This window comes from Chiloscyllium plagiosum, chromosome 18 (assembly GCF_004010195.1).
Source record: "Chiloscyllium plagiosum isolate BGI_BamShark_2017 chromosome 18, ASM401019v2, whole genome shotgun sequence".
NCBI lineage: Eukaryota > Metazoa > Chordata > Chondrichthyes > Orectolobiformes > Hemiscylliidae > Chiloscyllium > Chiloscyllium plagiosum.
In genome coordinates, this window is record NC_057727.1 from 40,840,632 (window position 1) to 40,866,276 (window position 25,645).

General features: G+C 39.1%; 1 protein-coding gene and 1 long non-coding RNA gene across 14 annotated transcripts in view; one reads left to right on the forward strand and one right to left on the reverse strand.

Annotated features, from left to right (window-relative positions):
• The window catches only part of LOC122559066, a 62,369-nt gene extending 61,835 nt beyond the window's left edge, over positions 1–534 (reverse strand). For both annotated transcript variants that reach the window (XR_006314325.1, XR_006314324.1), the window contains exon 1: positions 451–534. This is a non-coding gene — a long non-coding RNA (uncharacterized LOC122559066). The remainder of the gene's footprint in view (positions 1–450) is intronic.
• The window catches only part of slc25a26 (solute carrier family 25 member 26), a 298,023-nt gene that overhangs the window by 169,128 nt on the left and 103,250 nt on the right, over positions 1–25,645 (forward strand). For 8 of the 12 annotated variants that reach the window (XR_006314323.1, XM_043708293.1, XM_043708292.1 and 5 more), the window contains 4 exons: positions 1,907–1,951; positions 7,347–7,416; positions 12,630–12,694; positions 13,239–13,312. Coding sequence is in view for 11 of the 12 variants with exons in the window: in XM_043708293.1 (XP_043564228.1) it covers positions 1,907–1,951; positions 7,347–7,416; positions 12,630–12,694; positions 13,239–13,312 (254 nt within the window). In the remaining variant the exon portion in view is untranslated. The other 4 variants (XM_043708296.1, XM_043708298.1, XM_043708299.1 and 1 more) reach the window with 3 other exon arrangements.

The following is a 25,645-nucleotide window of genomic DNA, read 5'->3' on the forward strand; positions in this document are numbered from 1 at the left end:
TTCCTTTGACTTTCAAATTAGCAAAGAATACAATTTTCAGTGTACTGGTAAAGCAGTTACTCAAAAAATAGCATATAATTGTAAGCAATACACAATGAACTGAAAGAGGGATTGAATGATCCAGTGGATAATCACATTAACTTTGGTTTCATTTCAAATATTGGGTTCAGAGTTTGAATCCACTGCACAAAAATCCTGTAGTTCAATGTGTTTGCCTGTGTATGTGCAATCTCCAATTCAATAACAACATTTATAATGGCAACCGGATATGTAAACATGTGATGTAATTCCACCTGCCTGCCAAGCATTAGATTGCCTGTTTTGCATGTTCTTGTTTCTTAACTTGTCATGCAGAAAAACTCCAATGCTGTTAACATCAAATTGAAGTATTGTATCAGAATAACTGTAGATACTTAATACTGAGATAAGCTCTGCTTTATGTTTACTTACCATTGTCAAGCTGTACCTTCTTTATACACCCTTCACCTCCTCACACACATGCTGACAGTGAAAATCAGATATTGTAATGTCACAGCAGATTAGCTGATGTGAGTATTACCATGTTTCATTCAGAAATGTGCATACTGAAAGGGTTACAGAACTTGTTTTATGATTCTGTTTTTCAAGTGATATAATGATGTCCAATGTGCAAATCGGGTGTGTACCATGACCATGCAATCCTTTACTACTAGACTAAAGCTTTGCTGTTGATTTTTTTTAAATGGACTCACTGATAAATTAAAAGGGAAATACCATAGGCTAAAGAAAAATTGAGTGACTCCATTTACTGAATAAAGCTTTAACTCAATGTGTACTAAGGTTAAAGGCAGTTAAGGATAAAAGATCCAGATAAAAATGAAATTTTGTTCAGCCCTTTATGACAGTATTGCAGGGCCTATAGTTGAAATGTTCGTTGCTTGGAGTACAGGGTTGAAGTTGAAGACTCTGTCGGCAGTTGCATCGGCTTTTGTAGTAGAATAGTGTAGACCCAACAGGTGAAGCAAGTTCAGGGAGCTTCAAGAGAAGGCCACTTTTCCATGAAGGTTCTGCTGGCATGTCATTTGAAAACTGCCTGGATTCCTTTTCAGTCCGGCCCCTTCCTACATTATTGTCAGTAATGAAAGGAAATTCCATGTCTTACATGTTATTCACACTTGCTTTGTCTTTTTTTTTGCTGTGGCCTGGAACCGTTTTCACAGGTCCTCCTGTGCTCACTGCTCAAAATAGCTATGAGCCAGAATTTATACATTCAAAACCCAACATAGCTGCTATCCCAAGCTGTCACTTCCTGCTTCCATATGTGGTATTAAGTTAGCTCAGACCTCGAGGATAGTCCCATTTCATTGTCTTTGTGCCAGTCGTTATTTAACTGGTTCTCATTCTTTCAGGTTCAGTGTGTTGTGGCAGAGCTGGTTACCCCACCAGGGAGACCATTCTAAATGGGTTTCTGTTTATCCCAGTGGAAATGTACATCCTTCTTGAGGGAGTATAGTCTGCTTTCTTAGTCTGGCTGAGAGGTCAGATAGCTCGTGGTGACCATTTCTTTTAAAGCTCCTTACGGTCATCTAAAAAAAGAGATTACAATTTGTTGTAAAATCCATAGAAATTATATAATTATGACACGTGCAATAAAATACCATTCCCTTGCGTGAATGAGTGCAGCTCCAAGAACACTTGAGGTTCACCACTATCAGGATAAATCAGCACCCTATGGAAGAGCTTAAACATTGCTTCTGCTATTGACAGACATTGATTGCAGTGTGTACCATCTATACAATGCACTGCAGACTCTTCTGATTGTATCTTCCAAACTTGTGATCTTTGCCACCTGGAAGAATAATGTGCTTGTGAAAGAATTCAAGTAAAAGGTGGTGAACTTGCTGATCTCTTTGGTTTTCACTTTCAGATTCCCTTTGCTCTGGTCCAGTTTCCTCTGTGGGAGTTTCTTAAGGTAGGTTAACACTTTTGTGATGTAAATAACTTAGTTTCAGCACTGGTTTAATTTCTGTATTTGTGTGGAGTCCATGCCGATATAGTCACCACTTTTTCTTTGTACCATAAACTCGGATCCCATGCTTGGATTGCCAGCTCTTCTTGGATACTCTCCGAGAGGCTTTATCACATGACTCCAACTTTCAGTTACCCGCACTTGGTCACCCAATATGCCCGTTATGATAATGGGCGAGATTCTTATGCCAACCAGAAAGCTTTTTGTTACACGATTGTTAGATTATCCCCTCTGCCTGTGCCTCTTTTCCCTTCATGTTCAATACTTTTAAAATTTAATAAACATTGTGTTGAACAATTTTTAATAACCTGTACTTAACTCTGTTAATTCTTGTTTTCGCTCATCTGTTTTGTGCATTGTGGAATTTTTAACACCAAAAATGCTACATAAATATAAGTTGTTATAATGGACCATTATCACCAACCTTGCGAACAATGGCAGACATCCTGAGAAATTAAAAAGGAATTGAGATCTGTGTGGCTTCAGTACATCTTTTAAACCCCTTTGCTAAACCACCCTTTGCATGCCATAGCTATTCCATTCCTTTTCTTCTATCTCTCCTGCTTTTCCCCGTGCTGGTTTCTGTCCTGTGTCATGGCATTCCAATACTCCCCCTTCCCTCTGCCTGCCTCCATGTTTACAGCTGCACCTAACTCTCAAGGCTCCACATCAATGCACATATACCTCAGTGCAGAAACCACTAACTAGGTTTTTAGAAAAATATGACAAACATTGCTGCTTTCACTTTCTGATTTTTCAAACATTGAAGTCTTTCCCATCAACAGGATGGTAGTGGCATAGTAGGTCGAAGAAAAAGTAGAAGGGAGTTCAGTAAATTAAGTGTGCAATTCCCATCACATGGAGTCTAGTCTTTCCTGACAACAGGGCCTTTGGTAATGACTAGTGAGCTAGGTAAAATGACTCCTCAGAGGTGGTATGTCTCATCGCCAAGTCACTCTTTATTTGCATGTGGAAAGTACTTGACACTGATTCAGCCCCTCAAAGCCAGCCCTGAGCGAACAGAAACTCTGACACTCATGTTTATATCTGTCAACCAGCACTCCCTGATTAAAAACCCCAATCAGGGACATCATATACTCTGAGGTCTTACCTGCTGACCTTGTACAATCACTACACTGGGTTTAAGTTCTTCCTGATCCATCAGTCATTGGTCTACAATCAACTAGGAAAAGAGGCAACTACATATTCAAAACAAATAAAAATTGGGTTCGTTCACAATATTTGAATTTAGCTGTTCTCTGTGACCCCTGATTGAAAAAGGATGTGTCTCATACCAGTCGTCTGTGCGGTTCATGTGGCTAGGTGAACTAGCTCCACCCACAAATTAATGTAACATCAAATCTGAATGGTGTGGATCAACACACCTACAGATTAAAATAGCAGGTTATAAGGGAGCAGGTTTTATGTTTAAAAGAATACATAAAACAAACTTTTTAATATATGATTTAGCTTTAAGGGACAAAAATGTTTAATGGGTGTAGTTCATTGAATAAATTGTCAGATTGTAGGCAGCAATTCCAAAGAAAATGTGGGTTAAATTTCATCACCAAATGGAGAAGTATGCCAGATGCATCTTTATTTCCTGTTACTGTTTTATCAATAGAGTTTCATTGGATGCTACTCTTATGGATATTATAATCTGAGAATCATGTTGTTTTGTTGATAGAAAAGATATTGAATAGTCCAAGGGATTTGTGGATATACTGAAGCTTCCAGTGGACTTAGATTTGATCCCCTCCACTTTGAATGCCTAAAAAAAAAATTAACCTGCTTTAATTACTTCTGCCTGCTTTCTGAAATTTAAACGCCCCCTTTCTTAAAATGAAGCACAATCTGATTTTTAACATGCAAAAGTAAAAACAAAAGACAAAACCTAAGCAAGAATAGTGAACAGGGAGGAGTTAAAGTGAAAGACTATCCGAGAAGCTTAACAGAGACCTGCTGTGTGGGTTCCTCGGCTCAGCAGCAGTGAATTTATTTGAAATTTGTTATTCATAAGGAAAGAACAGGAGACTGGATTGGTTCTCTGTGACAAGAAGCTTTGAAGTAGAAAACAAAGTCCTCTATTCAATCTGCAACATAGTGCAGCACACGTGACACTGACACGGCACTTAAGCCTGTTTCAGAAATAGTATTTGGACCATAATTTTTTAGGCAAACTGCATATGATGGTGGGAGAGAATAGCACCCTTTCAAAAACAATCTGATTACTTCATGCTGTTCTGACAGTTGTGGGTCTTTGTGTAAACACGCTGCTTATTCCTGGCAGAAAGCTGGTGTGATGTTGTGACATGTCATGCAAATGATATTATAGATAGTTTATGGCATCTTAACCAGACATCGTATGCATGGGAACTTAAATTACATCTTTAATGTGTATCTGAAGACTCCTGTTGTTGTAGGTTTTGTCGTGGGAGTAGAAATGTTTTGGAGATAGCCTGTGAAACTTTGTGAAGTGAACGAGTGCATAGAAGCTTCAGTCACTCTCTGCCACCGGCAGACAGAAGATAATATGGCCTTACAAATCTGACTGCCAGCCTGCTTCGTTTTTATATCTGTACTGATGGTGATATACGCAAAATGCACAATAGCTATCATTCTTTTCGGTGCTGTATAGTGTTCCCATGTAGCAGTGGCATCACCTCATTTACTCCACTGGTGCATTGATGGTGGCAGGCCAGTAATATCATTGTGGTATAGTCATGTATAATTATTAACAGAACTAACACCATTTTACTTTATGGTCACCCTTGCTGATGGTATGAAGATGAAAACTGGAATTCACCACTGTATAATTTAGCTTTTTCTTCCATGTCCACAGACTATACTGCAGGGTTAGTTTGGCACAAGAGCTCTCAGAGCCATGTGTGATCAATTTTATTGTGAAGGGACTTTATTGTATTTCATTTATTACGAATCGCTACAAATAAAAATCCTATCAGAGAGAGAATAATGGATTGATACATGCTGCTAAAGTTACTTTCTCAGGTAAAATTCTTCCTCCTCTTCAGATATAAAGAGGAATGTTTTCTTTAGTTCTGTCACATGTGTACATGTAAATTGAATTTAATGCACCGACTTAAATTTGGCAAGTTTTACAAGGCCACCTGATTCTGCCACACAAATGCCCTTAAAGTCATTCACACACAATTTCTTTGTGAACTCGTAACAAAACTAGCAGTATGCTGCAAGGATCGGTGCTGGGTCCACTGCTTTTCATCATTTATGTAAATGATTTTGATGTGAATATAGGAGGTTTGATGACTCCAAAACAGGTAGTGTAATGGACAGTGAAAAAAGGTTATCTCAGGATAGAACAGGACCTTACTCAGGTGGGCTGATGGGCCGAGGAATGGCAGGGGGAGTTTAATTTAGATAAATGTGAGGTATTGCATTTTGGTAAGGCAGGACTTTACACAATTAATAGTGCTGCTAAACAAAGAGACCGAAGGGTGCAGGTGCATAGTTCCTCAAAAGTAGAGTTGCAGGTAGACAGGGTAGTGAAGAATGCATTTGTCAGACATGTCATTATTGGTCATAAGGTTGAGTATAGGAATTGGAAGGTCATGTTGTGGCTGTACAATACATTGTTGAGGTCACTTTAAGGATATTGTGTTCAATTCTGGTTGCCCTTCTTGTAGGAAGAATGTTGTTAAATTTGAAAGGGTTCAGAAAAGATTTACAAGGATGTTGGCAGAATTGGAGGGTTTGAGCTAAAGGGAGAGGCTGATTGGGTGGGCTTTTTCCCTGGAATCTCAGAGGCTGAGGGGTGACCCTGTAGAAGTTTATAAAAACATGAGGAGCATGGATAGGGTGAATAGCCAAAGTCTTTTTCCCAGGAAAAGAGTCGAAAACCAGAGGGCATAGGTTTAGGGTGAGAGAAGAAAGATTCAAAAAGGACCTGAGGGGTAATTGTTTTCATGCAGATGGTGGTATGAGTATTGAACAAGCTGTCAGAGGAAATAGTGGAGGCTGGTACAATTATAACTTTTTAAAGGCATCTGCATGGGTATATGAATAGGAAAGGTTTAGAGAGATGTGGGTCAAATGCTGGCAAACAGGACTGGCTTATTTTAGGATATCTGGTCGATGCAGATGCATTGGACTGAAGCGTCTCTTTCCATGCTTCATAATTCTATGACTCCACAAAATGTCATCGGCACATTAATGCTTATATTGTCACATATATCCTTGAAATGAACATGTAAATATCCCCTGGGGTCTCTAATATTAAAATGCCAAGTATTAGCTGTCATAGCTTCGTGCCATACCTGTAGGTATTACATTAATAAGATTTTACGTTTTAATGTGAGAAATGCAGTAGCCTTGTTTCTTGTCACACCTGGTGGCTATTTTTTAATTGGTCCCCAACATGTAGCAGTGGCCCAGACCTGACCATTTATCTTCATTCTTTTGCTTTTCTTACTCCATGGCTGGTTCTCCCAATGTGTTTCATTGACCTTTGCTGCCTGCCACTTTAGTGTCAGCATTTGAGCACTTATGAACAGATGAACAAGGAGCAGCAATAGCCAATTTAATCGTTCAACGCTACTCTGCCATTTAATAAAATCAGACTGATATGTTTGTAACTTCAAATCCACCTTCCTGGCAACCACAATAACCTTTCACCTATCACCTCTCATTGTTCTCAGCCCAGTGCTTCTGCACGCCACTGCCCCACTTTCCTGTCCCCTCCCACCTCTCTTTGTTGGATCTCCATCAAAAAAGGCTTAAAACATAACCACCTGCTGTTTACATCACCTATGTGCTAAACCTGCCCCTGCCCCAACCAGTGTCAACCCCAACCTTCAGGAGCGTATCTGCTCACACAAACTTCACTTCTTTTTGGTGTTTTCTTCCATTGTCCCGTGAACGCACCGTGATCATCGTCATCATTTCTTAGGCAAAATGCATTGGCTTGAGCAGAAATATATCTGACTGCATGCCAAAATGAACTTTTATAATGGCAGCCCATATTTCAGCAGTAACTAAGCACCACATTTGTTTTAAAAGGTATTACAGCAATTTGCCTGTTGCAAAACAGATTACACTTTGAAAGATTCCAGTGCAGTTGCAAGACTAAAGGTCGTACCTTTTTTGTTAAGTTTGACTCTTGTTATAGGGTGAGTGTATTGCAAAGCTTTTTAAAGTTGCCTGTGTATTTAAAACATTTTTAAATTCCTTGGGAAGTTGGATGCGTCAAAGCTCACAAATAGCCACACACTTTGTGAGATAAGTTCATATTATTTTCAGCAAACCCCCTGGGCTTTCAAATGATTTGAAATATAACGAGTAATGTTATTTTTTTCAACTGCAGGCCGTGTGGTCATGGAAGCAGAATCGTGCGGTTGATTCTTGGCAAGCTGCAGTCTGTGGAGCATTTGCAGGTGCAGAGGATTAAATTAAATACTATTCTGGGAGGGCTGGGAGAGGGAAGCATGCCAAAAAATCAAGTTAGCAGAAACATTCTTTTGAAATTCCAACGATGATTTGGAAATAATGTTCAGAGCTGGGCAGGTCCACAGAAGAGTAAAGGTTGAAGGGAAAGGTGTTTGAATGAAGGACAGGCAGTTTGTTCTTGGCAAATTTGAACTGTGTGAAAATAGAAGCTGTCACTTGGGCCTTTGCATTTGTTAAAGGAATATTTACAAATCTCTCAGTAAGGAGGAGGCCTGTACTGAATCCTCAGCTGTGCAGCTGTCTGTTCTTTAGGGGTTTAAAGGCATATCAACAAGGATTCATGATTAACAGTTCATGTGACAAGTTTGACAGAAGAACAGATTAATTGGAGTGAGGAACATGGCAGTGCTGCTGCATGGACCTCGAGGGCTGAAAACATGCCATTTGTTTCTCCACTGAAGCTACAGGGCACCAACACCTGTGCTGTGCTCTGGAAAAGCCTAAAAACAAAAGAATTATTTGGGGATTGTTGAATCCCTAGAAAAGTGTTTTTCTCAAGCTGACATTTTTTCATGATTTGATTATTTCTTTAAACACTTTTTCTTTCATGCAACATGTATTACTCTGCTAATCTGTCCAGTGAAACTTGACATTACTAATGTAACTGAACACATCCTTTGCATGTGACCACATGCTGCTTAGGTGAGCACTATTCTTTTCTGTAGCTTCTGTACACATTTGCTGCTTTTCAGAATCACTTCATGCTAGCCCTGTTCAGAGCTATAACAATAATTGATCCAACGTTTAAAATTGAGCAAATAAGAAAAACATAACAACAAGCAAATTTTCACAACAGTATTGATTGGCCACACTTTGTTGAGTAACATCGGTTAATGGTGCCTTGACATTTTGCAGTATTTCTCAACTCTTTCCTTTTCTAGAAGCACAGGGTCCAATGTTGATCAGTATTTCCCCAGATTTTAATTCTTATTATTAGCTTGGTATTCTTTTTTAAAATTTGTTCCTCTTGAGCATTTAAAACATTTTATCATGTTGACTAACTTTCTTGTCAGATTTGTCAGTCTCCTTAACAGTCTTGAAATTTTGAGGCCCTTGACTTTTTCCGTGAGTGAGCTCACTTAATTTCTTTTATTTTCCTCAAAGTGAATGACTGTAAATTTCTCATCAAATGCACCAAATTCAGTTTTATCTGTGTGGAATTTTGGTGTTTTGTACATTTGTTGGCAATTGTGTGAGTTTATGTGGAAACAGTAACAAATTTGGAAAAATCCTGTTCATATGAGGTGTCCACCTCAAAGCTGAATTTGGATGCATAACTGAGTTCTGGAGAGTAAATAGCAGTGCCACTTGGATCTTTAAGAGACACCAATTTGGGGAGATATGGAGTATTTAGTTGTGTGAGGAACTTATTATTTAGAGTAATGTAATACTTGCAGTTTAAAATGTATTCTACTTTGATTTTCTTTTATCTTATGCCTGAGTTGTCAAGATTGCTTCATACCAAGAAAGTACCGACTCCAGTATTAACATCAGAAATATAGTTTTTTGCACTTAGTGGTATTCCTGATGAACAATTCAACTACTGGACTGAACTCTCATCTCTAATTTAAAATTAATAATTTATGTTGTGTATCAAGCATCTATAATGTGGACTACTGTCCAACACTCAAGCATCGAGTTGCTTTCAATGCACATTAGCAGAAAGAGCCATGGTTGTTGCTGTCAAATTCAATATCTGACAAGTCTGTATATTGCTTGAGGGTTGCTTTGCCCCTCAGCAAGTGATTTTAATACTTGATTTTGTCTAATTGAAAAATATTTACTTCTAAAAACTAATTCACAGTTGGAAGATGTGCACTGATTATTATATATTAGCCTAGGCACACATAGCAAGTTTGCAATTTACAAATTATCCAGCTTCATGGGGGATGATCGCACTTATCTTTGACAGCCTGTGTTTAATTGCACCATTTAAAATACGATGCAGACACTCTCATTCTTCCTATGTTAGTTGTTTTTCCTTTGGGTGACACAACCATTGGTATTTCCAGAAAAAAAACATTCATAGATATCCTATGTGGCTGTCAATTGTTGTACTTCACTGTATGAATGATCAGTGAAGGCAGTCATGCTGTTCCAAAGAGCTGAGAATGTCCAGTTGCTTACCCGCCACTAACTGGGGAAAAGACAATAGCGTGGCTCAAGACATGCACTAATTAATGACGCCTGCTGTGGTTGCCAACTCATTGCCAAATTGAGCTGATTTGCATAGAGTAACTTTACAAAAATAATGTTAAGTTGACAAGGATGGTTCATCCACCACAGTAGAGTCTTGTGATAAAATATTCTAGAAGGAAAAATGTTGGGACACTGAGATTTATAAATATGGTATGCTGGTTGTAAGTCTGATCCATAGGACAACTGGTTAAACCTGTCTTTTTTTTTAATATGGATGCTGTTTAACTGAATATTGAATGAATAAAATTGTGAATTGTCAAGTATTGAAAATTAGGTTTATCGTCAGCATACTCACCCATGCTCAACCCACTTAGAAGAATATTTCTTGCAAACCTGTCATTACTTTAAAGCTGTATAACTTATAATACTCCTAATATTCTTCAGTGTAATTTAGATACTTAATTGGAAGAGGATATCATCACTTTAAATGAATGATCTCTCAAAGACTATAAGAAGCAATTAGAACATTTCCTAATAATTTTGATTTTGGTTAATAAAGTTAGCCATCAGTAGTAGTATTAGTATTATTAGTAGTAGTATTATTAGTAGTATTATCAGTAGTATTATTAGCTAAGGCTGCAAGTTTTCTGCAGTGCTGCAATTCAGTGCCCGTCCTGGCGTAGAAAGTTTTGAGTTCCTTGTGCAAGTTAATAAACACTGTTAACCTCAGACCAATACCTGGAGTTCTCATTAATGCCAGTTAGAAAATAAGTTGCAATTTTCTGTTTCGTTTTTGACTGTAAAATCCCTAATAGTCCTTAGTGTCAGTGGGTTTGGATTAGTTTTGTATTGTTAATGGTGATGCAGAGTGGCTTTATGTTCAACTTCAGGTGTATTATTTGCATTTGCACTCTGGAATTAATTTTTGTATGAGTTATTCAAATGAAGGAAATACTCCACTGGTATATGTTTTCTGTATTTGTTATGCTTTTCTTCACCTCAGTGGGCAAAAGATCAATCAAACAGGCCATATTTTTATGCAGGAAGGCTTTAAAAATGAAATTTACCTGCTTTCAAGTTAAGTAACAGCTATAATGTTCCATCTGCATCAGTGAAGGATTAAGCAGAGTATCCATGTTGGGAATTGGTGGTTTAGGTAAGAACAATGACTGCAGATGCTGGAAACCAGATTCTGGAGTAGAGTGGTGCTGGAAAAGCACAGCAGTTCAGGCAGCATCTGAGGAGCAGGAAAATCGATGTTTCGGGCAAAAGCCCTTCATCAGGAATTGGTGGGTTATGGTAACTTGGTGCCTGCTGCCTAATTCACAAGTGTTGTAAATGAGTTGTGATAGATTAGATTAGAGGTGAGTGGTTTATTTTGTTTCACTCATAGCTCCCTCATATTAGTCGCTTTATACAAGATGAATCATTTAATTATTTCCACAAATTGCATACGAACATCCATTTATTAGGGATATGGATGAAGTAAACGGTGGTATTACACTGATTGTTATAAGAGGTTTCCATATGGGACTTAAAAGTTACAAAGTATAAGAAAGAGACTCCCTTCATCACTTGTTGCAAAATTATGAAGGCAGAGGTGGGTACTGCAGATACTGGAGATTAGAGTCAAGATTAGAGTGGGGCTAGAAAAGCACAGCAGGTCAGGCAGCATCTGAGGAGCAGGAAAATCGACGTTTCGGGCAAAGGCCCTTTTTCAGGAATTCATCCTGAATTCTTTCTAACATTTGCAGGCAACATGCATTAACAATTCCTCCTCTGTCAATCCATTCAATGTCTATTCATCAACTTCTTAGTGAAGAAACTGAAATTTAACTGCTTTGCTTCTTAATGAACCTTGAGTCCTTTTATTGCCTTCAAGCCTGGAGTTTAGGCTGTAAGATTTTAAGAATTTAAACAACAATTTTATTTGTTGATTTTATCTCTACGCACTGTCCTGTTGAAATAGAAAGCTTACTTAGACAATGACTTGAGACAATTTGGATTAAGTCAAGAACTACCATCCAAAATTGATGATGAAGCAGTATTGACAAAAAAAGATTTTGACCACAGAAAAAATCATGAAATAGGATCCATTGTCTGTCTTCTATCCGCATTCTTGTCTTTGTATTGTTTAGAAAACTTAAGAATGGTTTGTTATTGGGTTTTGGTTTGTTTTTACTTTTGTTTTGTGTATGTGTTCCTTAGTTACTAGTGTAAAACTGTGTCATTTTGTTTTAAAATAAAGAACTGATGCTGGAGACTTGAAACAAAAACAGAAATTACTGATGAAACACAACGGGTCTGACAACATCTGCGAAAAGAAAGCAGAGTTAACATTGATTCCAGTTACTCTTCATTATAATTCCTCACTTTCCATTATTTTGCTTCTTCTCCATTGTTACTTAAGGTTCCTACTGAGCTGTTAGTTAGCTGCACTTGAATCTTGCCTGGTCTGTAGTGAAGACAAACTGCTGAGAAGAGTCACAGACGTAAAATTAGTAGAAGAAAAAGGCCCACTATTTACGGTCCAATTGCTTCACTCAGATTTGTTTCCAGTTTCTGACACTTGTGATTTTGGACACAAAACTTAATCAGGATGATTTTGCCGAAGCGACTAGATGGTGGTCACTTGCATAAGGCTATCTTAAGATTATTTTGATATCCTTTTGGACACTATTCTTTCCTCTTTTAATAAGTTGTAATTACACATATTTTTCAATCAGTCTGTTCAAAGGTGTTATTACTCACCTGTAGGACAAGTGGGACTTGAAACTGGGCCTCCTGGCTCAGATAAAGGGATGCTACCACTTTGACTCAAGAGCCCCTTCTACTTTAATATCAGTTGACATTTTCTCAACTTGATTCTGTGTCTTAAAATCAAAATGGATAGATAATTGAGGTGATATATATAGCTTTGTAGCCTGATATTAACTTCTAGGTTCAATTATGAAATAGGTTTTATATTTTTTTTTGACAAACCTGTGTTTTCTATTTTCAGGTGCATCTGCAGCAGCAGTCACTACCCCTCTCGACCTAGCAAAGACAAGAATCATGCTAGCTAAGGTAAGATTGTGGAATACAACTGCAGGAAAGATAAAATGGTGTTGCGAATTACTCATGACAGTTCCATGTCTTTTATACCTTTCTGAATAAAATATAATAACCCTTAATATTGTGAAATAAGATCGGGAACCCTAATGAATGAACTATGAACACCAAACCCATAAAACATAATTATATTGTGGTAAATGTTTTTAAATAAGTATTTCTGCAGCATTTTTCTGCTGTGATACAAAATTTGTGACAATGTTGGTCAACAATTTTCTTAATAAACAAAAAATGATAATTGAACTGGGGTTTATTTTAGGATTGCATCTTTGATATAATGCAGTCAATCTATTACTTATCAAGGTATTAGTCTACTCTGTTCATAGATTCATAAAATACATTTTGTCGGAAGACTATTCTGTAGCAGATTTCTGACACAGGAATGATTCACCCAATTCAAACAAGGTACAATGATCACAATTGTAGCATAAAGATGTAAGTTGTTGAGAAGACTGACTTGTTGACAGCATTCTCTAAATTTGATGATGGTTCTTTGCAGACAGGCACCACCACTGCCAGTGGAAAGGTGTTACCAGTTTTGAAAAACATCTGGGAAACACAAGGGATTTCTGGGTAAGGCCTTACTTTCTTTTCTCCTTTAAAAATATCTGAACAGGGCCAGCTGACATGATATTTATAATACTTCAGGGAAACTAAAACCCCAATGTTAACCTAACCTGCCTGGTGGAAATACAACAGTTTCAAGTCAGGCATCCATTTTAGAAACCGCCTATTTTTATACTGCATTGGAATCCATCGAGCATAAACTCGACTGGGTTGTTAAACATGTCCAATCAAACCTCATGCCATTTTCACCTTGCTGGTTAGGTTAAAATTAGAACTTGGATTTAGTCTAACGTGGCTGAACCCATTGACTAGATTTCCCTCTCATCATTCTTAAAGAGAAAAGTGAGATCATTGTGACCTTAAAATTATATATTTTAAATGGAAGATTGAAACTGAATTGTCACTGTGTAGTCAACTTGATACTGCAATATCCCTATTGTTTTAGTCTGTGGGTTTATTGAAGACCAAGCCATCATCTTGGCTCTTTAATGCTTATTGAATTTAGAAGCTTCTCGTTGAAGGCTGAAATTCTTCCCATTTGTTTTTAAGTACATTGTAGATGGGGAAAGCAATTTGAAACTTAATTATGATACCTGCTTTGTGGCAGTCATGCAAGTTATGCTTCTTAGATCACTGGAGCTGGGTAAATGAGGTATAACCCTGTGGAGTAAGCGTGTGCATGCGACATAAGGAAAACAGAAACTCTACCTTTCTGGATTTAAGACTAGATTGTTTTGGTATCTTCAATACTGTGTTGTTTTTCAATATGCAATTGTACCGTAATATAAAAGTTAAACATTGCTAAAAGAGACATGAAATCAAAGCTTTGTGTCTTGTACTCATCAGGATTAAAATGCAAGAAAACCAATTTAGAAAGAAAGCACAAATTTATACAATTTGAGAAGAGGATGTTGATTGGTTGGAATATGGTTCATGTGGAGATGCGGCAAGATTTATTAACTATCTTAACGAGCTGATTAAATTCAAACTAGACACGTCAACTGTCATTGGTCAGAGTGTTGTCATGAGGTTGGAGCAGGGATTGGCTAACTTCAGAGCACTTTTCCCCATCAAACTGTTGCAATTTGCACATATTCTTTAGGTTTACAAAGAACAGAGCCCTACATGTAAATAATTGTAGCTTCCAATGCACACAAATAAATCATGCTGTGAACCCAACAAATAATCTTACATTGGTTTCTGGTACAACTTTTAGCACAATCAGAATCATTGAATAAATGCTGTCCAATATCAAAATCACATCTAATGTTGGAAAGAATACTAGAAGCTACATTTATTCCGTATGATCTTTTTGAGCTTACAGTCTCTCTAGATTCCTTGTTTTCTTCCTTAAATTTTTATAAACTTGGAAATGAGTTAAAAGTGGTTGTGATACCTGTAAAAAGCAGCACTGCAGCTAAGAATAGCTATTTGAGTGATATTGTTTCAGTTAAGTTGTAGCAACAATTGTATTCTGAAAGATTGTTTGCACATTCAGTTATGTGAGCAGTAAACATTCTTTAGAGCAGAAGTGAAATGACATATGTTTTTACTTGCATGTAGCATTTTTCATGATTCTCAGACGTGTTAAAGCTCTTTCCAATCAATGAAGTACTTAATGAAGTGTAGTCACAGTTGTAATGTGGGAACTGCACCAGTTAATTTGCACTCAGCAAACTTCCACAGTCAGCAATGTGACGATGACCAGATAATCTTTTTATGATAAATATTGTTCAGGACATGGGGACAACTCCCCTGATTCTCTTTAGAATAGTGTCATGGGATTTTTTATATTCACCATCCCCAGCCAGCAGGTCCTCAGTTTAATGGCTCATCCAAAAGGTGATACCTCTGAAAGTGCAGTGCTTGCTCCTTGTTCCACATGCTGTCTGTGCTCAGGCTCTGGAGTGTGACTTCAAGCAGTTATATTATGATTCAGAAGTGAGTGAACTGCCAACTGAGCCATGATTGTATAATAAATTGTAATTAGCGGGTAAATAATTGCAATTGAATCATGTTCAAATGTGGTCATATTTTATATCATTCATGAACCTTTTTAATGTTGCATGCCATGACCCTGTTCTCCCTACAAAATACTAAACCACGTTCTGTTGGTAGCAACACATACTGGTGTGAGTTGAGACTATTTAAGGCAGGAGTAATTGTAATCAATTTATCATTCTCATGGCATCTTTTTGTCTCCAATTGTCTTTTCTTGCACATTAGGCCATCCAAGCAAACGTGTAGTTGAAATATGAAAGCGGGTGTTGGTTTGGTTCTGGGTTGTTGTCTCTTCCACCACAGACTCCTGGGCAAGGGGCCAAAATAATAAAGGGAAATGAAAGTCTGGGAAATGAACATCCAAGCTTTTTGACTTTGTGGGCCATTTAGGTTCATATTGTGGAGTCTCCTGGGTCACATATAAATAAAACAGCAGGAAAAGACAAACTTTCTTTTTTCAATTTGTTCTTCATTCAGTGGTAGGTTCCCTGTTTTATGATTTGTTACTATTTCATGAATCTGATCCTGGAGCAAACCAGGCACAAGTAATGTAAGACTTTTAAGTTTAACAGCTGTGCCATTTCAACTGTGCTTGATGTAAAAGATGTAAGATTTTGATTAAAAATGTACAGTTTTTTTTTAATGCACGATGAGGGCACAACTTTGAACAGAAATTACTATCCCTTGATGTTCTTTTCCTCTTCACGTATTTGTCTTGACACTTTATTGGGCCAGATTCAAAAATCTATCATCAAGGTTCAGAAGGGTTTAATGTCACACAGATGGAAAGCAAAAAGAGAATAGATTAATTCTTGTAAGAAAAAATGTGCTAAAAATTGATTTTGATGTTTGTGCAAGTGCAAAGTTTAGTTAATTTAACAATGTGTAGTTTAAGTCTGTTCTCGTTCTTTGTAGTCAGCCGTGGTGCCATTAATCTCAAAGAATGATGTTGACTGTATCGTCATCAGCCAACCTAAGTGCCTCTTGAAATTTCACTGTTACAATCTCAGAGGCTGTCTTAAACAGTGCCTTTGTTTATGGGGTGGGGGGGGGCAGCAAAGAGAAATTGAAGTGCTATTTTGGCAAACTGTGTAAGGTAGCTGTGGGAGAAGAGCTTTTGGGAATCCTGATAAAACTTAAAAGTTCTGGAAACATTTTCTGTGAAAATAGTAGAAAGTGAAATGCATTGGTGACAGCTATAGGTCAGTTGATAGCCCTGCCATCCCTGTATCAAAGAGCCAATGCTGCTATTCCACTGCAACACTGAGAGAATCTGAACCACTGTCTTTTAGTTGAGAAGTTAAATTGTTCCCATGTAGAAGATCCCTTGCAATTTTTAAGGGAGAACAGGTGAGTTATAGCTAGTGAGCTAACCAATGTTTGTTCTTCAGTGAACAACATCAAAGTATCTGCCCCAGGAAATTGCTTTAGGAGTTTACTGGAACCAGGGACCAACCATCTTCAGTTGCTTCATCAATGACCACCCCTCCATCATTAGGTCAGAAGTGGGGAAGTTTGCTGATGGTTGCACAGTGTGCGCCACTGTTTGTGATACCTCTGATATTATCCAAATGCAGCAAGATCTAGATAAGGCTTGGGCAGATAAGTGGCAAGTAACATTCATACTATACGGGTTCCAGGTAATGACCATTTCTAACAAGAGATAATCTAACCATCCCTTGATGTTCAATGGTATTATCATCACTTAATCCCGCACTATCAACATCCCGGAGAGTTACCATTGTGTGCCAGACATATAAATACTGTGGCTACAACAGCAGGTGAATAACTTGCTTCCTGTCTTTCCAAAACCTTACTATATGATATATCATGAGTGTAATGGAACTTACTGGAATGTGTACAGCTCCAATACTCAAGAAGCTTGACAGCATCCAGGGCAAAGCCATCATTTGATTGACACCACATCCACAATATCTAACATTCACTCCTTTCACCAACACAGTAGCAACAGTGTGTATCATTTGCAAGTTGCACTACAGCAACTCACAAAGGCTCCTTAGACAGAACCTACAAATTCTCAACGTCCATCATCTGAAAGGGGAGAGGTTGTGTTCTCTAACATGAGTTAGAAACATATCCTTAAGCGTGGCTGGGTCAAACATCTGGAACTCCCTTTCTAACAGTACCATGGGTGTCTCTACACCCCAAAGACTGCAGCAGTTCAGGAATGCACCTCATCAGCACCTTCTCCAGTGAACAGAAAAAATGTTTATTGCTTGAAGGAGCTTGTTTGCACAAATTCTCTACTGTCAATCTGACATTATAGTCATGACTATCCTCTGAAAATACCTTATCAAATACAAAATGCTTGAGGTTGTGCAAGATGGTTTTTAGAAAATAGAATTTAATGCTTTTTTTCTTAAATCTTGCCATGCCATGGATGTGTAACATCAACAAATTAACACTAATCAACTCTGTTAATTTATAGTTTCACCTAAGTATGCATATAACAGAGAATTTGAATGTGAAATGATCATTGTAATTCTGAAGGTACTGTATACAAATGCAGATTAACCTATTTAATCAGCATAAATTTGCTCATAACACACTGTGAGTAACATTGCATGTCTGCTGTTTCAAAACAGTATGTTCTTTGATTTGACACCGCCCAGCCATCTTCTCCTGTCTTCATAAATACTTTGCATACATAGATACCTTCCTGCCATGGGAGCTCAGAAAATATTTAGTCTTCAAAAGACCATATCTGTATTTGGCCTGCTTTTCTGATGCTCTGGTCATTGTAACTGCTGTTAATTACTCTTCAAAATGCTGGTGGTCTAATGACATTCAAGTCACATACACCCAATATTTCCATTGGCATTATTTTAAGAATCAACTCTGAGTGAATTAATGCTTTCTTATACTTAACCTGAATGTATGTGTCTCTCTTCAGTAGTTCTTGGTATTCATTAGGGGAAACCTGTCATAGTGGTAAAATTTAGGGTGATTTGTAGAGTAATATCTAGGAACAATAGAGCAAATAATTATTGGTATCACTTAAAATTGGTCATAAGACATCAAAGTTAATGCATGATGTGGATGAGGCGGTGTTGGACTGGGGTGTACAAAGTTAAAAATCACCCAATACCAGATTATAGTCCAACTGGTTTATTTGGAAGCACTAGCTTTTTGAGTGCTGCTCCTTCATCAGGTGGTTGTTGGATTATAACCTGGTGTTGAGTGATTTTTTTTGCTTTTTAATTTGCACTTATCATGACTGGGATACAACAAACCCAAACTTTGAAAAGGATCACAGATATTTACAGCATGAGAAGAGGGTGAAGTTTAGTTGGACCACAGTTGGTATGGAGATTTAACTAGTCTGTTATTTGTTAATATTAGCTAGCTGATTAACATCAGTCTGGCCAGCTAGATTCTGATTGGCAAAGTCATCGCCATAGGGCAAAAGTAAAGACTGGTAGCTTCCACTTCCCTTTCTCAGCAGAAAATGGTCATCTACTACTTACTGAAAACCTACATTATCTGATTAACATATGTGATTCCTGCAGTTCTGTGTGCTACAAGATTATTAATAATGGTAACATTGTGAGTAGCACTGTAGCCAGCTACTTAATGTGTAAGTGTAATGGCAAGATAGGGTTTATCAAAACAGTCCCACATGATAATGGCTACCTTGATCATATCATCACTCACATTTCATGCAAACTTGTAGAAGTTTTAGTCATGAAAGGTGCCCAGTATATCTCCGAATACTGTAAAAGAGGACGGTTTCTCCAAATTTGACTAACTTGTGGAGGTAGTTATGTCATGCTGCTACTTTGCAGTAAACACACAAAAGGTTTGCTCCATAACATGATGCTGCAGTCAAGCCAAACAGACATTCTGCATATCACGCAAATAAGTAACATGGCTGATGAGCTTTGGTGCTAGAGTGATGCCTTGATGACTGGGGAGGGGAGTGCACTATCAAGCAGCACATGCCTTTGACTGGACAGCATGGCCAAACCTGTACTTGCAAATCTGAGGGCAGAGTATTGAACATTAAACGTGATACTGCTATTGGATAAATAGGTCAGACTGTGCTAAAAATTACACTGGAGACAATTTTAGAATCATTAGCTGAGATCGCATGAGCTTTGAGTGTGCTAAAAGCTACATATGATCTCACATAGGCACTGTTCTATGTAGGCTGAAGGAGCTTGTGTTCACCATTCAGAGTCTTCCCGCCTGGTCTGAGATTAATCATTGAGCTAATATTTCTCAGTTAACAGATCCTGCTGCAACTCCATGTCAAATATGATCCAACTCTTTCCATGCAGAGTAAATTGGTTTCTTGCTGTTCTGATATAGAAAAGCTTAAATATCATGTCTTTTTTTTCAGCAATAGTAGTGCAAAAACACATCCTGACAAAGACAAAAATAATGAATGTTTACAATGGGAAATGATTTATAGAGTGTACTGAAGACTGCTTCTTAGATTAGGATGCTTCCAGTGTTGTTTCATTTATCTGAAAATGAAATGGAGTTAATAACTGATGAGCTGAAGATCAATTGAGGAGAAATGACTACAGCATGTAAGATTGGAAAAGTATAACAAAGTCAGAGGTCACTTTGAATGCATATAAATTTTGCAAGGTAATAACATATTTAGCCTAAATCTCAAAATTATTCTAAAATATGGCAATTGATCTTCATTAAAATCCTCAACAATGAGATAGAGTCATAGAGATGTACAGCATGGAAACAGACCATTCGGTCCAACCCGTAGATGCCAACCAGATATCCCAACCCAATCTAGTCCCACCTGCCAGCACCCGGCCCATATCCCTCCAAACCCTCCTTTTTCATATACCCATCCAAATGCCTCTTCAATGTTGCAATTGTACCAGCCTCCACCACATCCCCTGGCAGCTCATTCCATACACGTACCACCCTCTGCGTGAAAAAGTTGCCCCTTAGATCTCTTTTATATCTTTCCCCTCTCACCCTAAACCTATGCCCTTTAGTTCTGGACTCCTCGACCCCAGGGAAAAGACTTTGCCTATTTATCCTATCCATGCCCCTCAATTTTGTAAACCTCTATAAGGTCACCCCTCAGCCTCCAACGCTCCAGGGAAAACAGCCCCAGCATGTTCTGCCTCTCCCTGTAGCTCAGATCCTCAACCCTGGCAACATCCTTGTAAATATTTTCTGAACCCTTTCAAGTTTCGCAACATCTTTCCGATAGGAAGGAGACCAGAATTGCATGCAATATTCCAACAGCGGCCTAACCAATGTCCTGTACAGCCGCAACATGACCTCCCAACCCCTGTACTCAATACTCTGACCAATAAAGGAAAGCATACCAAATGCCTTCTTCACTAACCTATCTACCTGCGACTCCACTTTCAAGGAGCTATGAACCTGCACTCCAAGATCTCTTTGTTCAGCAACACTCCCTAGGACCTTACCGTTAAGTGAAAAAGTCCTGCTAAGATTTGCTTTCCCAAAATGCAGCACCTTGCATTTATCTGAATTAAACTCTGTCTGCCACTTCTCAGCCCATTGGCCCATCTGGTCCAGATCCTGTTGTAATCTGAGGTAATCCTCTTCGCTGTCCACTACACCTCCAATTTGGTGTCATCTGCAAACTTACTAACTGTACCTCTTATGCTCACATCCAAGTAATTTATGTAAATGACAAAAAGTAGAGGCCCAGCACCGATCCTTGTGGCACTCCACTGGTCACAGGCCTCCAGTCTGAAAAACCATCCTTGCCGCCACCCTCTATCTTCTACCTTTGAGCCAGTTCTGTATCCAAATGGCTAGTTCTTCCTGTATACCATGAAATCTAACCTTGCGAATCAGTCTCCCATGGGGAAACCTTGTCGAACGCCTTACTGAAGTCATATAGATCACATCTGCTCTGCCCTTATCAATCTTCTTTGTTACTTCCTCAAAAAACTCAATCAAGTTTGTGAGACATGATTCTCCACGCACAAAACCATGTTGACTATCCCTAATCAGTCCTTGATTTTCCAAATACATGTACATCCTGTCCCTCAGGATTCCCTCCAACAACTTGCCCACCACCGAGGTCAGGCTCATCGGTCTATAGTTCCCTGGCTTGTCTTTACCGCCCTTCTTAAACAGTGGTACCACGTTTGCCAACCTCCAGTCTTCCGGCACCTCACCTGTGACTATCGATGATCTCAGCAATAGGCCCAGCAATCACTTCTCTAGCTTCCCACAGAGTTCTGGAATACACCTGATCAGGTCCTGGCGATTTATCCACTTTTAACCGTTTCAAGACATCCAGCACTTCCTCCTCTGGAATCTGGACATTTTGCAAGATGTCACCATCTATTTGCCTACAGTATATATCATCCATATCCTTTTCCACAGTTAATACTGATGCAAAATATTCATTTAGTTTCTCCCCCATTTTCTGTGGCTCCACACAAAGGCCGCCTTGCTGATCTTTGAGGGGCCCTATTCTCTCCCTAGTTACACTTTTGAGATGGTTAGACTGCAAAAGAAAACTCGAATTTGCCCAATGTGGCTTGTGCTTAACAACTATGTATGAGTCATCTTTTATTAACCCATTTACTTCTAAATGTGCACATACTTTAATTCTATTAGGAATAGATGATCACTTTTCAATAATGGGAATGCAATAGACATAAGAATATATGGTTTTGCAGAACACGGTTGACAAGATAGCTCAAAAGAGGCTTGTTTGAAAGCCAAAGTTTGATAGTTTGTAGTATAAGAATAAGTAAAGCAGCATGCATTAAAAAGTTGGTTAACAGAGAAGAAGCAACAAGTTAAGACAAATGGATGTTCAGATAAGGCTCAGAAGTGATGTGTGCCAGAGATTAAAGATTTGGATTTAGCCACTGGAAACATGGTGTCTGATGACAGAGGTGGAGAGTTAGCAAACATCATGGACGACTATATATAAAAAAAAAACCAGGAGGTTTAAGCTACTGAAATGAAATATTTGTAGTTGATGCAATTAGGTGGAATCACATAGCATGAAAGGTAGTTCAGTCCATCATGGTGATGTTTGCTCTCTTCCACGCTTTCCTCATTGTCCTGCAAAGGTTTCTGTTTCTGGTGTATAATCTATCTTGTGTTGGTGAACCAATATGAGGTCATACACTTTGACAAGATAAATTAGGAGCAGTGGCGTTAGCTAGATAATAGAAAATACTGGCATTTGAGGCTGTGTAGACACGCCTGGGGGGCTTCAACACTTGCAGTGTAAGTGCAGATAAGGTTAAGTCACAAAATAAACCATTTCAGCTTTATGGAAAGTGGCTTGAATACATGAAGGAAGGAGCAGTGTAATTTGTGTAAAATTTGGTTTTGGATACCCAGTACACTGCATTTACGCAATTCTGCTACAAGTCTCATTCTTGCCCACTTCATTCAGAGAGTCATAGAGCTGTACAACATGGAAACAAACCCTTTGGTCTGACTTGTCCATGCCGACCAGATATCTTATGTTAATGAAGTCCCATTTGCCAGCATTTGGCCTATATGACTCTAAACCCTACCTATTCATGAACCCATCCAGATGCCTTTAAAATGTAATTGTTCCAGTCTCCACCACTTCCTCTGGCAGCTCATTCCATATATGCACCACCCTCTGTGTGAAAAAGTTGCCTTTGATCCCTTTTAAATCTTCCCCCTCTCGCCTTAAACCTATGCCTTCTCGTTTTGGACTCCCCTATGGAAAAAGGACTTTGGCAATTCACCCTATCCATGCTCCTCATGATTTTATAAATCTCTAAAAATCACCCCTCAACCTCCGGCGCTTCAGGGAAAATAGCTTCAGTCTATTCAGCCTCTCTTTCTAGCTGAAAGCCTCAGCAACTCCTGCCTTGCTCCTATAAGGTTCTGCCCTATTATACAATGGCCACCTACTTGGCTCACCTGATTTCTGAGAAGCAGGTCCAGCACTGTTTCATAGAATTCCTACAGTGTGGACACAGGCCATTTGACCCAACAAGTTCACACTGACCCTCCAGACAGTAACCCACCCAGACCCATTCCTCTAACTAAAGCACCTAACCTACACATCCCTGAACTTTATGGGCAATTTAACATGGCCAATTCACCTAACCTGCACATCTTTGGACTATGGGATGAAACTGGAGGAGACACGGGGAGACTGTGCAAACTCCACACAGTTGCCTGAGGCTGGAATTGAACGCAGGTTCCTGATGCTGAGGCAGCAGTGCTAACCACTGAGCCACTGTACCACCCTTTCTTGTTTCATCACATCTTGTCGAAAGAGTATTAAAGCCAGAGAGATTGATGAAGATCATGTCCGACATAGGAATCTGTAATCATAAGGAATGTTTTAATTGAGATGCAGATGTCTAACATAATGGCCTGAATCTTCCAAGGAGCGGCAGTTGTTGTTGAAATGCTACTTCACTTAAACATAAAGTTGTCTTGACATGCCTCCCATTTCTGGGAGAAAGTGAGAATTACAGATGCTAGAGATCAGAGTCGAGAATGCGGTGCTGGAAAAGCACAGCAGGTCAGGCAGTATCCAAGGAGCAGGAGAATCGAAGTTTCGGGCATAAGCTCTTCATCAGGAATGAGTCTTGTGGGCTGGGGTGGGGGAGCTGAGAGATAAAGGGCAGTGGGGTGGGGCTGGGGAGAAGGTAGGTGAGAATGTGATAGGTAGATGAAAGTGGGGAAGAAGGTGATCGGGTGGAGCGGATCGATGGGAAAGACTATGGACAGGTCAAGAGGGTGGTGCCGAATTGGAGGCTTGGGACTGGGATAAGGTGTGGGGAGAGGAAATGGGGAAACTGGTGGTCCACATTAACCCAGTGTGGTTGCAGGGTCCCAAGGCAGAAGATGAAGCATTTTTCCTTCAGGTGTTGGGTGGTTAGGGTTTGGTGTTGGAGGCGGCCCTGGACCTGCATGTCCTTGTTGGAGTGGGAGAGTTGAATGTTCAGCCACAGGGCAATGGGGTTAGTTGGTGCGGGTGTCCCAGAGATGTTCTCTGAAACGATCTCCAAGTTGGTGTCCTGTCTCCCTGATGTAGAGGAGACCACGTTGGGTGCAACGGATACAGTAGATGACACCTTATCCCAGTCCCAAACTTCCAACTCAGCCCAGCCCTCTTGACCTGTCCATTGTCTTTCCCATCTATCCACTCCACCTTATCACCTTCTCCCTCACCTTTGTCTACCTATTGCATTCGCACCTACCTTCCCTACAAGTCCCAATCCTCTCCCATTTATCTCTCAGCCCACTTGGGGCGCCCCTTCACATTCCTGATGAAGAACTTATGCTCGAAACATCAACTGTCCTCCTCCTCGGACCCTGCCTGACCTGTACTTTTCCAGCGCTATACCTTTTGACTCTGATCCCCAGCATCTGCAGTCTTCACTTTCTCCTACATGACCTACTTGACCCAACTCATTTCCAAGAACCAGGTCCTGTGATGCTTCTTTTCGTGTTGGACCGCTCGCACACTGCTGTATAAGATTCTCCTGAACACTATCTAGGAACTCTTGTGTCTCTCTGCCCTATATATTATCACTATCCCAGTCTCCATTCAACTAATTAATATCCCCTATTATAACTACACTAAAATATTTGCACCTCTTGTAATTTCCCTGCAGATTTGTGCCTATACATCCTTCCCTTCAGTTGGTAGTCTACAGACTACACCAAAGAATGTAATCACACACTTTATTTTCTTTCTTAGCTCTAGCCAAGTTGATTCTGACCTTGGACTGACTGACATCCTCTTTCTCTGGCACTGCAGTGCTCTCCTGAATCAATACTGCCACACTCCTCCATTTCTTCCTTTGCTATCTTTTCTGAACACTTCGTACTCTGGAATGCCCTCATCCTGTAGGTCCTGAGCACTGTGTTCCCTTCAAGTTTTCACTGTCTCCTGTGCGCTTTTTAACCAGGTTCACTGTGTGCCTCGTTCCTGAATAAATTAGTTATTGATTTGAAATTGTTACTCTGAAAACTAAAACAGGGGTGATAAGCACTGTAGTTTGGATTGCTTGAGGCAGAGACCATTGCATCTTTTAAGGAAAAGTTAAATATCAGAAATGTAGAAAAATATAGGAACATGAGGAGAGCCCCAGGCATTGAAACTAGTTTACATTGCTCTAAAAAAAATCTGATAGACAAGTAAGTTGATTGGGATTTAACTATACTATAAACCTTGATAGCTCTGATTTTTAATGTATCTATATGCCATATAAATGTGCAGGAGAATTGTAGTAGGCTGAAATACTTTGAAACAAAATTGGCATAATCTAAGGGAAATTGTGGGTAACATTTACAAGTTTAACACATTAAAATGCCAATTTATTTAACAGTGTGGCC